Genomic DNA, 17407 nt, shown 5'->3' on the forward strand with positions numbered 1-17407 from the left:
ACCCACCTGTGTAAAGGAAACATGTGTCATTTTACTTTTTATCCAATCTCAGAGGTTTCCCCTCTTGCTTTCTCCTGCCTCCCTAATCTGTCACCAGTGGATTTCATGTAACCCACTTACAGCTCCTCTTTTGATTGTAGTGTATAAAACACAATGAAAGACGGCCGTTCTCTGGAGCACTATCAATATGTTGAGATTCTGCTTCCTGGCAACTGTCGAGAGTTTGGCTCAAATAAACTCACAAGAATTCTTTACAGGTTTGAATGTTTTATACATTAACAAATCTCACCTATTGAACCCCTTGCTTACATAAAACATTTAAGGAAAGCATGGGAGGAACTAGCTAAGATTTTTTAAAAAATACATTTTTATTGCCGAAACTGGTTTGGCTCAGTGGATAGAGCGTCGGCCTGTGGACTGAAAGGTCCCAGGTTCGATTCCGGTCAGGGGCACGTACCTTGGTTGCGGGCACATCCCCAGTAGGAGATGTGCAGGAGGCGGCTGATCGATGTTTCTCTCTCATCGATGTTTCTAACTCTCTCTCTCTCTCCCTTCCTCTCTGTAAAAAATCAATAAAAAATATTTTAAAAAAAATACATTTTTATTGATTTCAGAGAGGGAGAGAGAGCTAGAAGCATCAATGATGAGAGTATCATTGATCCACCTGCCTCCTGCATGCCCCTACTTGGGGATTAAGACTGCAACCCGGGCATGTGCCCTGACTGGGAATCAAACCATGACCTCCTGGTTCATACATAGGTCAACTAGCTAAGATTTTTATAAACTGGAATAAAGAGTCTCCCACCCACCCCACCCCCTCTATGGCTTAGGACCAATTCCTTTATGAGAGCAAAAAGTTGGTGCACTTGAGGTTTGGCTCCTCAGTACATCAGATCTTAAATGCTTCTGAAATGAACAGATCTGTCTTTTCATTCCTGTTGCCTCAGATTAGGCTATCTTTGACTTGAACAATTGCAACATCCTTTTATATTAATAATTGTACTTATTTTAGTAATGACAGTCACATGGTTCAAAATTTAATATATGGAGTGAAGACTCCCACCTCTGCCTCCAGCCTCCCACATCCACACAGGCAGCTTCTCCTTAATATAATCAGCGTGTGTTTTTTTCTCATTAGCTATTATTCTGAATTACAGTTCATACTGGAAAGGCAGTAAAAATGCTTCAACCTCTTATTTGCCAGTTTTCAGGAATTGATAACTAGATGTTTCCAGTGGTATATGACTTACTGATTTTTTTACTTTTTATCTCTTTTTAAAAGATCATTATGAACTCATTGTTTTTATATTGAGCATACCACTCAATCATCAAAATTAAGAGGGAGTTCTTGCCCTGCCGGTGTGGCTCAGTGGTTAACTGTCGACATATAAAGGAGGCATATGCCCAGGTTGCAGTCTCAATCCCCAGTGTGGAACATGCAGGGGGCAGCCAATCAGTGATTCTCATCATTGATGTTTCTCTCTATCCCTCTCCCTTCTTCTCTGGAATAGAAAGTATTTTTTTTTTTAAAAAAAAGTTCATCCCTAACCGGTTTGGCTCAGCGGATAGAGCGTCCCCCTGCGGACTCAAGGGTCCCAGGTTCGATTCTGGTCAAGGGCATGTACCTTGGTTGCGGGCACAACCCCAGTAGGGGGCATGCAAGAGGCAGCTGATCAATGTTTCTCTCTCATCAATGTTTCTAACTCTCTATCCCTTTCCCCTCCCCTCTGTAAAAAATCAATAAAATATATTTAAAAAAAAAAAAAAAAGAGTTCTGCCCTAACCGGTTTGGCTCAGTGGATAGAGCGTCGGCCTGCGGACTGAGGGGTTCCAGGTTCGATTCCGGTCAAGGGCATGTACCTTGGTTGCAGGCACATCCCCAGTTGGGGGTGTGCGGGAGGCAGCTGTTTGATGTTTCTATCTCATCGATGTTTCTGACTCTCTATCCCTCTCCCTTCTTGTCTGTGGAAAATCAATAAAATATATCTTTTTAAAAAGAGTTCTTTATAGAATACTAGTGGCCCAGTGCATGAAATTTGTGCACGGGGAGGGAGGGGGGCTGTCCTTCAGCCCAGCCTGTACCCTCTCCAATCTGGGATCCCTCAGGGGATGTCCGACTAAACTGGCAGTCGGGCATCCCTCTCACAATCTGGGACGCTGGCTCCTAACCACTCACCTGCCCGCCAGCCTAATCAATCCCAACTGCCCTCCCCTCCTGGCCTGATCGCCCCTAATGGCCTCTACCTCAGCCCCGCCACCATGGCTTTGTCCGAAAGGACGTCCGGAAGGTCTCCCAGTCTAATTAGTATATTACCCTTTTATTAGTATAGATTATCAGCTAGTTATGTGGAAAGAATGATAGAATTAGGGGAGAAGGTGGAATCCTCATTTTGCATTCCCTGATAACATAATTCGAGCAACAATCATCAATGGATAGGAAACTTCAAAATGCCTCGACTCATTCATCACTGAAAATGGAACAAGCAACCATTTTTATTTGCCTCCTGATGTGAGGCAGTATGAAAACAGTCAATCTGGTTTCTGGAAAAAGTCAATGTAAAGAGAAAATAAGAGGGGTGGGGAAGACTACTTCCAGTTATAAGAAAGTTAAAACAATAACCAAATATAATGTATGGATTTGTTTGGACCCTGATTCAAAGGAATCAACTGTACAAAGCCATTTTGAGATAACCATGATGAATGTTCCTTAATAAAAGTTAAAGGCACAGTCTCTGGATTCAGAACGCCTGAGATCACATGCTGGTTTAGTTCTGTGTTATCTTGGGCAAATAACTTAACCTCTCTGTGCCTTAGCTGTGTTGCTTTAGCAAATAACCTCTCTGTGCCTGTTTTCTCATTTCTAAAATCTCTTCAGAGTTAGATAAAGCTGCATAAATGGATAAGAAAGGAATTAAACCATTTCTGGCACAAAGTACTCAATACTAAGGATATTAAATACTTATTAATATGTAATTACTTAATATACATAAACTATTAATATAAATATATTAATTCATAATTCTAAAGTTAGGACTCTTATTTGACCCTTTATTCCTCCTTATATCTATCTAGCTCAGTGTCTGGCACTTAGATGCTTGATAAAAGATTGAAGACTTGGAATAGTGTTTGGTCTCCATATTGACCTTCACCTTGGCCCCAAAACACTAGCATGGAGCTAGTCACCTGAAAGGGTCTCTGTAAAAGTCTGAGATTGGTAGCAGGTGCCAAGAGGAGTTGGGGAGTCTGGACTCCTAACGTGTGGTGGCGATGCTAAAAAGAGACAAAGGCAGCAGAGTTGCTGAGTGAAGGGATATGTCCTTTATTGACCTTGTGTCCTCCACTCACTGGTCACTACTCTTGACTCGTAGGACAACAGGTACAGAACTGCAGGGGATCATCCCCAGCTCTGTGATCACCAGATCCACGAGCTCTGGGGGAGTCACATCATAGACCAGATTCAATAACCGTAGGGACAGGTGGCTCTGCCAGTTAGCTAGTGCCACACGTTCTCCTCGCTCACACAGCAGATCGTCAGGGTCATCTGCAATGGGAGGTGTACCCATTTATGTCCTTTTAGAAAGTAAGTTGTCGTTCAACCTCCCCTCTCCCAAAGTTCAGTCCCTGGAACCTTTTTTGCTACCCTCCTGAGCCTCCTTACCTAGCTCATTAGAGACAAAGGCATCAGTCTGCACACGCTCACAAAACTTGTATGTTTCACAGCAGACCAGTACTGGCACATTATGGGCTCGTGCCACCAGGGCCAGCTGTGCTGTCCCGACCCGTGACATCACGGATCCATTGGCCAGGAGTGCATGAGCTCCCAATAGCACCTTAGAAACCTATTTGGGGGGAGGGGGGAGAATGTCATCTGTGATCAATGCAGAATTGCAAAATAAGGTGCCCCACTCCTGCCCAGGACAGCAATATTAAGACAATGACTAACCTTAATAATGGCTCTTGGAAAACACCTGACCAATGACACATTGCACCTCCCACAGGAAATGAAACTCTGAAGTTGCTTTTTGTCCTATTCCCTCTTGGTGGTTGCTAGTTTAATATAATGTCCTTCAGTAACTAGACTATTACAACATGCTGTCGTGTTTTTCTTATTAAATATAAGCAGGGCTATACAATGCTAATATTTCTAAGTAATTGTAACCCTTGGAAGGTGGGACCCCGAAGTTGGACTAAAGGGTTTACTTTTCTCTGCCCTCACCTCTGGGAGCACATAGGAGGCTGCAGAAATCAGCAGGTAGGAGGCAGGGACCCCAGCACGGACCAGAGAGCGTAGCATGTGCTTTCCCTCCAGCCGTGGCCGGCTGTCCACCACAACTACCCGAAATCGCCGGCCTTTAATCCAAGCCTCCTGAAGAATTCGTGATACCAGAGATGAGCTGGAGTGAATGGACAGGATGATTTAGTTATAATGTTACTAGCTGATGGCCAGCTCATTCTAAAGGGCAGAAAGCACCCCCTCCCCCCAATTTTCTCAGTCACAGCGACTGGACCATACCATCCATATATCAGGATCACATCTCCATCACTGATCTTCTTATAAGCAAAGCGTGAAATAGCCCGAGCTGCAAGCACAATCTTCTCTTGCACATACCGATCAATAGCTACTCGAAGTTCTGACTTGGCCTAAATGGAGTAAGATGCTTAGGGAACAAGAAACGGACACATTTCTTCCTGATGACCATGCCATGAATATGTGTATAATGATGGGCTCAAGGAGGACGAGGTTGCCTGAAGGGGACCCAAAGATGGCAATTCAGACAGCCCAACCACTTCCTCAACCCCTGACCCGGGCAGAATGGCCACGCTGTCCCTCCTAGGAGTCCTGAATACGTTTCTCAGCTCTACCCCAGGTGCATGCCTTGCTCATTTCTCATACTCATCACCTCCTCTTCCCGCTTGGAGCCGCTCACACCCGTGATCTCCTTGTTAAGGAACTTGATGGCGTTGTACATACTTGCCGACAGGGGGCGGCACTGATTCAGGAAGCTAAAACAAGAACACCTGGTATTTGTGCGACTCTTCACAATTTAAAAAATAAATTACTTAAGAGGAAGACAGAGAACAGAGAGATGAAAAAGACGTAGAAGAGCAAGAGAAAAGGTACAGGAAAAGGACTAGGTGAGCTGGGAGTGGGCTTGTAGTGGTTGTCCTTACCTGAAATAGGGCTTTAGTTTATTGACTAGATCCCTGGAGAGTTCTTCATTTGGTGGTGTTGTGTAATCCTGAATCACCTGTAGTGTACACAAGCCGATCAACAAAATGCCCCCTAGTAAAGGTCTCTGGAAGGGGGATAGGGAAGCCTCACTGAAGGAAGTGTTCTGAGGGTGAGAGAAGCTGGGATAGTGTTGGGGAAGGTGGGCTGGGACAGGACTGGGCATACCTGCTGCAAGGCACGTAGCAGGGCGATACACCGGGCATTGGAGCCACTGACCAGGCCCTGGGAGTACTGCAGGCCGAGTCGCACCATGGCTGGGTGGATCACAGAGGATGGGATGCTGGTGGGATGGCGGTGTCACACACTGTGCAAGGGAGCTGGAGCACTTACTGCCCACCTGCCCCTAGTGAAAAGGAACTTCCTTCACTAGCACAAACACCCCCATTTCCACTAGAGTTTTGCCTCGTGTGCATGCTCCTTCCCACAGATCCAATCTCAAATTTCCAGTCACTTTCGATACATAATACTAAAACTCCTCAGACTTAAAAGCTATGGCGGAAGATCCTACCTCATACACTGGGTCAGAGAGTTTTGTCTGCTGTACTGGGGTAGATGGGAGAAGAGACTGACTTTGGATCCATAATCTTTTCGTGTAAGAACCTGGACAAAATAGGGGAATAAAACCAATGGCCTAGAGTTTAAAACTTATGTGACGAAGCTAGAAAGGAAGTAAACAGTGAAACTACTTTGTCCCAAATACCCATCCTCCAGGGTCTCATTTTTGTCCCAAGCACCTTTCCTCCCGTCCCATCTCCCTGGGCTCTTCCTGGCACACACCACTTCCTACCTGCTGTCGCTCTGGTTTTTTAACAAGCCTCCTCAGAAGCGTGGGGTCATCAGCCTGAGTGTGCTCAGGGAGACGTTTCACACCTAAAAAATAACGATCCTGTTTTCAAGACTCTGTAGGTGACATTGAGAATTTTTCTTTTTTCTTTCTTCCTTTCTTTCTTTAGGGCATAAGAGACATCCAGAAAAACTGGACAGAAGGAGGGGTAAAAAAAAATAGAGAAATCAGGTAGGATGAGGTTTGGGGGAGAATTCTGAACTCTGAGAACCTAGGCAAAGAATCAGAGACTAGAGCTGTTTTTTACTAGGGGGACTCCTGGGCAAACACAAGAATTAGTGTCGCCCTAACCGGTTTGGCTCAGTGGATAGAGCATCGGCCTGCGGACTCAAGGTCCCAGGTACAATTCCCGGTCAAGGGCATGTACCTTGGTTGCGCGCACATCCCCAGTGGGGCGTGTACAGGAGGCAGCTGATCGGTGTTTCTCTCTCATCGATGTTTCTAACTCTCTATCCCTTTCCCTTCCTCTCTGTAAAAAATCAATAAAATATATTTAAAAAAAAAAAGAATCAGTGTCAAACAGAGGTCTTACAAGGAAAGGAAGATACAGACCTGAGGGGCTTTCGCTCGAGCTGCTGGGGCAGGACTGGGGCGGCGGTCCTCCTTGCTCCCCTTTCCTGGCCTGTTTCAGGGCCCGCTCGGCCTCCTGCTTGGCTCGCCGCTCCGCACGAAGCTCAGCTTTGCTCCGAGCAGCTGGCACCTTCTCTCCAGCAGGACCCAGCTGGCTGCCAGGTCCTGGCGGCTCCTTGGCGGGGCCTACGAACGAGAGAGGAAGAGATGCCCAACCCCCAGGCTGGCAATACCTCTATGCTTTATTACCAACCAAGCTTCCCTCCTCGGCTCGCTCACCTTCTCCCACCTTCACCGGCTCCAACCCGGTCGGCCTGCCCGCCCCTCTGCCACGTCCCTCTACCAGCTCCCCACCGCCCTCGGGGAAAAGCCCCCACACCTGGACACTGGGGTGCAGACACCGCAGAGCCAGTTTCTTGTTCTGCCCCCTTTTCCTCCTTCCGTTTCTTCTTCTGCTGTTCTTTTCCTTCCGAAGCTGCAGCTTCTCTTCTTGGGTCATCTCCCTCCCCGCCGCCTAAGACACACACAGAACACTGCTCCTCCCCATCGTGTCCGGAGGTAAACACGGCGGGACGCTCCCCAGATCCCCAGAAGGTGAGTCTCCAAACCTCCCCAACTCTCACCCCACACGGATCAGTCCCATCCAGGGACAGTCCCATCCCGTCGGGGCGATAAAACCCTAAAAGCTCCAGGCTTTACTGAGCAATCAAGGGAAACACGGGTGGGAGCTGGGGCGGAATGAAGCGGGTACAGCCTCCGGAGCAGCGCCCGACGGGCGAAGGCGGAGGCCCCGCACTTACCCCCGGCCGAGGAGAAAGCTCCGCCTTCATCCCGGATCCCGCGTCTGCATCGGAGAACAGGGCACAGAGTGACCCCGAGAGGCTCCGGGAGGGCTTGGGGGGACGCGTACAGGGCGCAGCGGGCCGGTGGGTCGGCATGTCCGCGGCGCCGCCGGCACGCGGGCGGCCAGCCAAGGACTCGCGTGGGGACGCCGTGCGCGGCAGGATCAAAGGGTAGGCGGGGGAAGGAACAGGGCGCACCCACGCTTTTCCCGGGAACCGGCGGTCCGCGGCTACGGACGGCGCCCGAGGCAGAACGGACCGGCGTCGCCGGCACTGAGCGACAGCGCCCCGAGCGCCTCACGGCCCAGCGGGAGCGCCCGGAGTCCGTCGGCTCGCACACCCGGCCCTCACTCACCCTTGCGCACAGCCACAGCCGCGGCAGCCATCTCCCTGGGTCCTAGGCTCCGCCCCGCGGGCGCAGGGACTCCAGCACCTCCTGTCCGGCACCCGGGGCGCTCAGCCCCCGCCGACTACCAGCCCCGGCATGCACTGGCGCGCCGCGGCCTACGGGTGGCGATGAGGGCCCTCTCGGCTTGGGCCTTCCGGTCCCGGCAGACTCTTCCCGCCCTTTGGACTACAGTTCCCAGCATACCCACGCTCCGCGGCCTACGGGTGGCGATGAGGGCCCTCTCGGCTTGGGCCTTCCGGTCCCGGCAGTCTCTTCCCGCCCTTTGGACTACAATTCCCAGCATGCCCGCGCGCCGCGTCCAAGAGCGGACGTCCCACCGCCCTTCCCGCATCCGATCCCAGACCCCCGCCCCCAAAATGGCGAGTGAGGCTGCGGGGACGCGCTGAGCAGCGGAGGCGAGCGTGCAAAGCCGCCGCGGCCTCCCAGTCGGGTGCCTGGCCGGGCCCTGCCGCAGGGAACATGCACTTTTCCATTCCTGAAACCGAGTCCCGCAGCGGGGACAGCGGCGGCTCCGCCTACGTGGTGAGGAGCGGCTGGAGCCGGCCGGGCAGGGGCGGGGATAACGGGCCGGAGCCCTCTCCCAGCGGCCTCCGAGGCCTGGCCGCAGCCTTCGGGTCTGTTCCCAGGCCGCCGGCTCCCGACGGCCTTGCTGGGAGTTTGTGTCACGTCCCAGATGCGTCCAAAGGTCGCCCCAGCTCCTGTAGGTCCTTCGTTGGGCCGCGGCTACTGTGGTGGGCGTCCCTGGCCTTTTGGGGAGAGAGACTGCGACGCGAGCGCCCAGATTTCCCCAGGCTGGTCCTTCTGCTCGGGGACCTGGACCTGGACCTGGACCTGGGGAAACAGACTGACCGACCCTCGGAAGGTCTCGGCGCGTTACTCAGGTGGAGCTGTGCCAGGCAGCTTCCGACCCGGATTCTTCAAGGGGGTCGCCCGGACCGCGACCCTAAAATGCTTGCCTGCTTTTGTGTCCTCAGGCCTATAACATTCACGTGAATGGAGTCCTGCACTGTCGGGTGCGCTACAGCCAACTCCTGGGGCTGCACGAGCAGGTGGGACTCGCACCCTTGCCCTGAGGCAGCTTCGAGCCCGTCTCTGGTCGTCCGTGTCTCCCCTCATTGCTTTCCCGTAGCTGTAGTTCCTCCGAAGTCACTGCTGCAGGGGTGGCCCTGGGACTTTATCTTATCGTTTGACACTTCCGGGGAACTCCTGAGAAGCTGAGTGCCTGCCCTCTGACTGTTTCTCCCTGTGCTCACTTCTCCTTCCTGCTTCCCTGACCCCTGGCTAACTTCAGGCTGTGCCTGTGCATGAAAAAGTACCTCCCGCCCACCCCCCTTTCAGCTGCCAAAGCACATTCTTTTCTGTCATCTGAGCTGCAACTTGAGATTCTTTTCCCTGCTTGTACAAACCATTAACCAGTTTCCTTCTGTGTTCTGTAGCTCATCTCAGTGTAACTGTTCCAGTTATCTTTATGTATCTGTGATGCAATATTTCTCTGCTATTCTCACCAGGTTGTGAACTCTGTATTGAACAGAGTCCTGGTTCTACTGGTAACTAGTTGTGCAACCCTGAGCAAGTTACCTAATTTTTTTGGGCCTCGGTTCCTACAACTGAAAAATGGACTTATTGATCTGTGAAGCCTCTATAAGTCCCTCAATGCTGTACATAAGTTTTCCTTTTAAAGGAAATTTTCCTTTGCTTCCTGTGAGGATCCAATGAACACAGTCTTGCTCTAGATAATCAAGGGGCTCCCTAGGTCCCATACAAAAACCCTCCCCACATTGTGAAGGGACTGACTTGTACACAGATAGGAAAGAACTTATATCTAGGACAGAGGGGCGGCTTTATTTGCTACTTCCGCCAAAGGAATTGCTTCATGGATGACAAAGTTAGATTGGAAAGCAGGGACTGAGGGAAGGGAAAGGGAGCCCAAAACAACATTGAGTGTGGATTGCCTATTCTTGTTTGCTGTGTATGTGAAGGGTTGTATCTTTCTCTAAATAGCTTCGGAAGGAGTATGGGGCCAATGTGCTTCCTGCATTTCCCCCAAAGAAGCTCTTCTCTTTGACACCTGCTGAGGTAGAACAGAGGAGAGAGCAGTTAGAGAAGTACATGCAAGCTGGTGAGTGGTTGGAGGGAACTTTAGGCTGGCTGTGTTGAGGACTATGGGGAGAGACCAGATAGCTGGTTCTGTAGAAGGTCCTAAATTCTAGATATGGAAAGCTTCTTGTGTGATCTGTACTTCATTAGCAAGAGTAAGTAGCATGCAAGGATGCTGTAGATACTAGCAAAGCAACCTGGGCACTAACATCTATGAGAAATACTAATATGACACTGAATAGTCTTAAAGCAGTTTAGATCGGTGGGGAGAACTTAATTTGTATCTGATGTGCTTTTGATGGACATCATTGTTATTTCCCTAGTTCCATAGACTGATCAACTAGATGGCAGTGAAGGGTGGAGCAGGTCAAGAATTCATGCAAACAGTGAATGAGATGAGGCCAGCTTGGAATGTGACAGGCCACCATCAGCTCAGGAAATGAGAAGGGGGGGGGGGGGACTTACCAAGATAACTGTGAGAAGCTAAGGAGGAGTCTTAAGTTACTGGAACATCATTTTCTTGCCCCTGCAGTTCGGCAAGACCCATTGCTTGGGAGCAGTGAGACCTTCAATAGTTTTCTGCGGCGAGCACAACAGGTGAGGCTTGGGGTGGGGCCAAGATTTAAGGGAAGGGCCTTCCTGTAGGGCCACTTCACTTGAATGAATGGCTAAGAGGAGTCATCCTGGCACCATTTTTTTATGGAATGGGGCTTCTGCTGTACCGATGAAATCAGGGAAACGTGTAATTAAGCAGCTGAGAATAAAGACACCAGGGGGACCTAGACACAGAGTTGGGCAGGGGTTAACAAAGTGGTGGCTTCCATTCCCAGGAGACACAGCAAGTCCCCACCGAAGAGGTCTCCTTGGAAGTGCTGCTCAGCAATGGGCAGAAAGTTCTGGTTAATGTGCTAACTTCAGATCAGACTGAAGATGTCTTGGAGGTGAGGTGCTAGTTCTGCACTACCCCTGCACCCCAGGGTCCCAGGTTTGGGGGTTGATTGGAACCAGCCAGTATGGTGAGCTGTACTTCCTTCTTTACCCACAGGCTGTGGCTGCAAAGCTGGATCTTCCCGATGACTTGATCGGATACTTTAGTCTCTTTCTAGTTCGAGAAAAAGAGGATGGAGCCTTTTCTTGTGAGTTTCTCTGTACTTCACTGCTACCCTGTGCTTCCAGTAGTGAATTTGCCTCCATCTCCCCGCTGGCATTTCCTCAGGGCTTCCCTCTTGATTTCCCTCCCCTTGAGTCTCATGACATTTTTCTGTTTTATTTTTAACCTGTAGTTGTACGGAAGTTGCAAGAGTTCGAGCTGCCTTATGTGTCAGTTACCAGCCTTCGGAGTCAAGAGTATAAGATTGTGCTAAGAAAGAGGTCAGGGCTGGGCTTGGAGAAGGGGGAAGCGCTAGATTGAATTTTGGGGCCACGTATGAGACAGAATACTCTGGACAAGGGGGTAGCACTGGGTGTTTGTACCAAGCTTCCTCCCATCGTGCCACCATTAGCCCAATAGTTCTAGATTGTTCCTGTTTTGCCCCTATTTTCCAGTCTACCTCTCGCCTTACCCCAGCTCAGTCCCATTACCCCTTTCCACCCCTTGGCTTCACAGTTATTGGGACTCTGCCTATGATGATGATGTCATGGAGAACCGGGTTGGCCTGAACCTGCTTTATGCTCAGGTGAGCTTGGAGGTGCTTCAGAACCCTTCCTCTGAAAATGACTCTGGTCTCCCACGCTGCCAGGAAAACTCCCTTCATGTCTTTTCTCCATGGGGGAAGTTCCTAGAATATTAGCAGGGTACCTGGCACAACATCTGGTCAGGGTCAAGGACTCACTGCAAAGAGGTTCTTCAAATGTGGTGCTCGGGGTCAGGCTGGATAGAGGTAGACACTTCTCCTTGTACCTCTGACTCAGCCCCTGTCTTCATTGTAGACGGTATCAGACATTGAGCGTGGGTGGATCCTGGTCACCAAGGAGCAGCACCGGCAGCTCAAATCGCTGCAAGAGAAGGTCTCCAAGAAGGAGGTGAGCTCTGCCTGTCTCCCTTTAAGGGGCTGCTTCCTCTGAGCTGCCCCGCTTCCCCTCCTGACCAACCCCATGTGGTGACTGGGTTTCAGTTCCTGCGGCTGGCTCAGACGCTGCGGCACTATGGCTACTTGCGCTTCGATGCCTGTGTGGCTGACTTCCCGGAGAAGGACTGTCCAGTAGTGGTGAGCGCAGGCAACAGTGAGCTCAGCCTCCAGCTCCGCCTGCCTGGCCAGCAACTCCGCGAAGGCTCCTTCCGGGTTACCCGCATGCGGTGCTGGCGGGTCACCTCCTCTGTGAGTTGGGGTGGAAGGGAGAAGCCTTTGGGGTGGAGGTCTGACAAGCCATCAGCTTCAGAAATGGGCTGGGCTGCAGTGAGTCAGAGAGCATGGCAGATTGATGAGAATGAACTCGGCCTAATCCCTCTCTCTCCCAGGTGCCATTGCCCAGCGGAGGCACAAGCAGCCCGGGCCGGGGCCGGGGTGAGGTGCGCCTGGAACTGGCTTTTGAATACCTCATGAGCAAGGACCGGCTCCAGTGGGTCACCATCACCAGCCCCCAGGTGTGAGCCCACCCTCAGGCCTCTGGACCCCATTGCACCGCCTCTATTAGATACCCAAGTCTAGGGCTTCCAGGACTGCATGTGAGTGGGAGTCCTTGTCTTAGGGGTACCGGGCTCAGGATGGCAACTCTAGGCTGAGCTCTCCTTTCACCCTCAGGCTATCATGATGAGCATCTGTTTGCAGTCCATGGTAGATGAACTGATGGTGAAGAAATCCGGCGGCAGTATCAGGAAGGTAAGTAGCAAGTGTGGACCAGGTAGTTGTGCTCGACCTTGCCTTTTGTACCAGGTGTGAGGGAGGGGAAAGTGCTGGGGATTCCCAAGGGAGTGGTCCTGCCCTTATCAGTGCCTTGTATCTCCATCCTCAGATGCTGCGCCGGCGGGTGGGGGGCACCCTGAGACGCTCAGACAGCCAGCAAGCAGTGAAATCCCCACCGCTGCTTGTAAGTGTTAAGTATCAGTACCTGGGCCCCAGGCTTCTCCTATCCGGGGATAGGAGAAGCCTTTTTCTGACATCTCTGCCTCTTCCCCAGGAGTCACCTGATGCCAGCCGGGAGTCCATGGTCAAACTCTCAGTGAGTTTCCCATGAGGGTTGGTGAAGTGGGTGTTTGTAGGGGGATTTCAGGGAGGCTTGAGCCCTCTGACCCCACCCTGCCTTTGTTACAGAGCAAGCTGAGTGCCGTGAGCTTGCGGGGAATTGGCAGTCCCAGCACAGATGCCAGTGCCAGTGACGTCCATGGCAATTTCGCCTTCGAGGGCATTGGAGATGAGGATCTGTGATCTCCAGTGCTAGGATGTCTGCCCTCTACCCCAGAGGAATGTTCAAAAACTTGCCCTGTGCCTGTATCCCCCAAACCCAGGGGTCTTTTCCTTCTTACCTTTCCCTTTTCTCCTCTTGGCCAGGGGCCTCCTAACCTTCCCTTCCCCCTTGGGCTGGCTGCACAAAGGATTATCCCCTTTTCAGAGCTGGCCCTCAATGCCAAATTAGCATTTAGTATTTTGCACAAAGTCCATGGGACCATGGTTACCTGCCTGGGGGAGGAACCATAGTTCCCCCCAGCAGCTTCTGGCTCCTCAGGGCCATGGGCCAAGGGGATGGGCAGAGGTCTGTGTATGGTCCGGCCCACCTTCCCCTCATTAAACTCAGCCTGATTGCTGCCTACCTCTGGTTCCCTCTCTGCCCCTGCTTCCCCTATCATAGCATGGACTGCTGTGCTAAGAGGAAGGCTGAGCTGTGCTTGCCACTGCCAATTCAGCATAGACATGGCTTTGTTAGTGTTTCCTTTATTATAAAGTACTGAAATAAGTTAAATAAACAGGTGGGAGGCTGGGCAGTCCCCCAGCCAGTTTCTCCACAGCCTCTGGGAGCAGTGGAGGTGTATACAGGGCCCTTCTCACTGAGCTCATGAAGTGCACCAGTCAAGGCAAGGCCCGTGGTCCATAGTGTGCCTAAGTTAGTCTGTTGGAGCCCCTGGCCAGCGGGGGAGGAAAGAGAAGGTGGCTTCTGGTCCATTACAGGAGGGTCAGGGCTAATCCTACAGCCCTGGAGAAGGACCTAGTTCAGGGTGAGTCTGTATGGAGAGCCCGGCTACCAGTGGTGCCCAGGGCCGTCGGACCCCGAGAGCTCAAAACAGAGGTGGGGCTGTGAGGTGGGGCCCAGCCCTCAGAGGCAGAGAGGCCAGGTCCTCCTGTGCCACCATGCCCGTGCACCTTCTGGTGGCGTTTGTAGTTGTCCCAGTGGCCCGTGGTGTAGGCGCAGGTGGCACAGCGGAAGGGTTTCTCGCCTGTATGCCGCAGCATGTGGCGTTTGAGGTTCATGCTCTGGTTGCAGCTGTAGTTGCAAAGACTACACCGAAAAGGTTTGTCCCCAGAGTGGATGCGACCGTGACGCTTGAGGTTGGCCAGGTTGCCACAGGCATAGGGGCAGAGGGGGCACTTGTACGGCTTCTCTCCCGTGTGGACGCGCTGGTGTCGCTTCAGGTTATCCAGATGAGCAGAGGCATAGGGACAGCGGGCACAGCGGAAGGGCTTCTCACCACTGTGTGTCTTCATGTGCCGGGCCAGATGATTGGGATAGTGAGTGGCAAAGGGGCAGAGGCTACAGGCAAAGCCTTTGTCACTAGGGCCCTGAGGCCCCCCACTGGCACCTCCAGCCTCTCCTCGAATGCAACGCCCACACATGGCGGCTCCCAGCCGACTACCCTCGCCCTCCTCCAGCTCTTGTCCACAGCTTCGGCAGGTCCAAGGGAACAGCAGCTCTGGCAGTGGTTCTGATCCGGTCCCACAAAGGCCCTCCCCTTCACCCCGCAGCTGTCCACAGTCCGGCAGGAAACTGGCACCACCTGGCGGCACGTGGAGGCTCAAATCTGGAAGCAGCAGAGCATCTGTGGGAACAATGAGACCTGGTGAATCCAAGTACCCCTGGGCCACCCACCTGTGTCCCAGGTTCCGTGGTCCCTGGCATTTTACCTTCAGGTCGCCGGGGCACTGTCCCCTCCTGCTCTGTGGGACTGGGAGGCCGGACTGGACGAGGAGCACAGCAGCGAAAGCCACAGGTCGGGCAGGGAGGAGGGGGGGGCTCTGCATGGGTGCGTTGATGCCTCCTCAAGTTGCCCAGGCTGCTGCAGGCAAAGGGGCAGTGGGGACAGCGGTAGGGCTTCTCGCCAGTGTGGGTGCGAGTGTGTCGTGTCAGGTTGACCAGCTGGGCTGAGGCGTAGGGGCAGCGGCCACAGCGGAACGGCTTCTCCCCGCTGTGGGTCTGCATGTGCCGCTTCAGGTGGCTCGAGTAGTGGGACACGAAGGCGCAGAGGCGACATGAGTATAGTAGCCGTGGGGGCATCGGGGCCCCCCCACCTGGCTCTCCTGCCCCACAACACGGCCCCTCACCCGTCGGCCCCCCACACAGCTGGCAGGCTGGGCCTGGCCTCTCACCCCTAGCCTCCCCTGGGCCCCTGGATGGCTCCTCAGCTTCACTCTCCGCACTTAGTGCCCGGCCACCCCCAGACTCGTCGTCACTCAGCCCGTAGGGAGGCCCAGGCCTGGCCCCCAGAGAGTCTCCTGGTGAGACAGACATGAGAAGAGACATCAACGTTAGGTAGACTAGACTCCAAACACCCTTTCTCACTCATGGTCTTCCTTTGTGCTTGGCCCCACCTTTCTCTTCCTTCAGTGATCCCGAAAACTAAATATGAATTGTCTACTGCTGTGTCTGGACTAGCCTAGCACCTAGTTCCACTTAATGAGAAAAGATCAAGGACCACAAGGGACCACGGACTTAAATGAATCAACAATAATATAATTAACTGATTCTTAGGATACAAAAGAAAAAATACACCAGGAAGAGGCCTGGGACTTTTCTAAACTCTGTATTAGTAAGGCTTCTTTTACCATGGATCTGATTATAACAAGAGTGAGGCAAAACTGAGGGGAAAACAGAAATGAAGTAATGCATGTAACGCCACCTCAGCCTGAAGGATGCTTCAGGTGGGTTCCTGCCGTGACAAAAACAGCCTCATACGGGGCATGACTGAGGGCAGTGCGGCAAGTTAGGATGCGGTGGGAGGACTCGGAGGCAGAGGCCAAAACCTCACACAAAAGGAGCTTAAGCTACAGGTGAGGAGACTGGGCATGAAGTGCCAGCTCCAAGTTCCTCCCCCGAACCTGGGAAGTAAACTCGCATAGGCACGGGCTGCGGAGCGGGACAAGGTTACAAAAAGGACGTTTACTTTTAACCAGTGACTCCTCCACTGTCCTATTCACACCGCCTTTGGCCCAGGCCCCAGAGCTTCACCTCCGCACAGCGATGGAGCGGACCGGGCAAGTCGGCACGGGGAGTCTAGCTCACATCTAACCTCACCGTCTCCCGAGGGCTGGGTCCAGGGGAGTCCCCAAAACTCACCTTCGGAGTCTCTCTCGAAGCCCAGGAGCTGGTCGCTGCTGCCGTCACCTTCCTCCTCTTCCTCTTCCTCCTCAAACTCCAGGTCCTGGCCTAGCAGCAGGTCACTCTCCAGCACCAGGGCCCCCGGTCCTTCATCGAGGGAGTCTTCGGTGTCCACTGGAGAGGGGAGAGGCTGCGCGTTTTCTCTCAGGACCGTGCCCACCATCCGTCCCGGGGGCCTGGCCTCTGGACCGGAACCGGACTGCCCAGACCTGGAGACCCTCCGGGTTCCCTTCGTCCCTCGGTGGGCAGCTAGGAGCCCACAGCGCCCACACCATCCCTCAGGAGGCCCCCGCCACCCCGACCTGAACCCATCCACTGACCCCACCGCCGCTCCTCCCCCGCTACTGCGACCCCTGACCTTTGACCCCCTCGCATTTCACGGGCTGCGGGTGGCTTTGCTTCCTTCGGGGCATCGTGACCGGCTCCAGCCCGACGCGCCTCTGGCCTGCGGCCGCCCGGCCCCGCCCTCCCAACCCGGCGCACGGCCCGCCCTTCCTCTCAGGGCCGGGGAGCCCGCCCCCCATGCAGCGGTGTGGGCCCGGGGCAGCCCCCCGGCCCTTGGGCCCCGGGAGCCCAAGGTTCAGGGCCGCTCCCCGCTGGCCACCGCCGGGGTCCATTCATGGAGCCCCCTACCCCCCCCCCTACGGAGACCAGCTGGTACCTCCGTGCTCGCTTCCGCTTCCGCTACCGCAGAGCCGCACGGGACACGTAGTCCCGTCCGTGGGAAGCAGAGGCAGCAGGGCTCTCGCAGCGTGACCAGGAAGTGATTGTGACGAAAGGAAGGGAGGAAGCCAATCAGAGATCTGATAGAAGACGGCTGGCAAGGCCGCCTGGCAGTCCTGATCCCTCCCTGGAGGAGGAAATTATTCCTGACTCCGCAAGGGGGT

At 53.2% G+C, this 17407-nt stretch overlaps 3 protein-coding genes across 4 annotated transcripts; 1 reads left to right on the forward strand and 2 right to left on the reverse strand.

Annotated features, from left to right (window-relative positions):
* Positions 1-3295: 3295 nt before the first annotated feature.
* EIF2B4 (eukaryotic translation initiation factor 2B subunit delta) lies at positions 3296-8099 on the reverse strand. The gene is given in 14 exon segments (XM_006099829.3): positions 3296-3541; positions 3659-3839; positions 4217-4394; positions 4514-4641; positions 4902-5004; positions 5173-5249; positions 5399-5513; positions 5742-5833; positions 6021-6103; positions 6630-6833; positions 7027-7107; positions 7110-7161; positions 7448-7491; positions 7845-8099. Coding segments are annotated over 14 exon segments (1569 nt in total). The 5' UTR covers positions 7876-8099; the 3' UTR covers positions 3296-3341.
* Positions 8100-8113: 14 nt separating this feature from the next.
* Positions 8114-13742, forward strand: SNX17 (sorting nexin 17). 2 transcript variants are annotated; one of them, XM_006099825.3, is made up of 15 exons: positions 8114-8420; positions 8873-8947; positions 9900-10017; positions 10528-10592; positions 10826-10936; positions 11041-11131; positions 11279-11366; positions 11602-11671; positions 11925-12017; positions 12110-12313; positions 12454-12579; positions 12737-12814; positions 12948-13022; positions 13113-13154; positions 13247-13742. In XM_006099825.3, exons 1-15 carry the CDS (start codon positions 8358-8360, stop codon positions 13358-13360), a joined length of 1413 nt encoding a protein of 470 aa, XP_006099887.1. In that variant the 5' UTR covers positions 8114-8357; the 3' UTR covers positions 13361-13742. The 2 variants fall into 2 exon arrangements, with proteins under 2 accessions (XP_006099887.1, XP_006099888.1); XM_006099826.3 differs by lacking the exon at positions 8114-8420 and adding an exon at positions 8557-8598.
* Positions 13743-13848: 106 nt separating this feature from the next.
* On the reverse strand, positions 13849-16980 carry ZNF513 (zinc finger protein 513). The gene is made up of 4 exons (XM_006099824.3): positions 16879-16980; positions 16479-16634; positions 15050-15637; positions 13849-14964 (listed from the first exon to the last, which is right to left on the reverse strand). The coding sequence occupies exons 1-4, from the start codon at positions 16931-16933 to the stop codon at positions 14141-14143; spliced, it is 1623 nt and encodes a 540-aa protein (XP_006099886.1). The 5' UTR covers positions 16934-16980; the 3' UTR covers positions 13849-14140.
* Positions 16981-17407: the final 427 nt, after the last annotated feature.

The sequence above is a fragment of the Myotis lucifugus genome, unplaced genomic scaffold (assembly GCF_000147115.1).
Source record: "Myotis lucifugus unplaced genomic scaffold, Myoluc2.0 scaffold_285, whole genome shotgun sequence".
NCBI lineage: Eukaryota > Metazoa > Chordata > Mammalia > Chiroptera > Vespertilionidae > Myotis > Myotis lucifugus.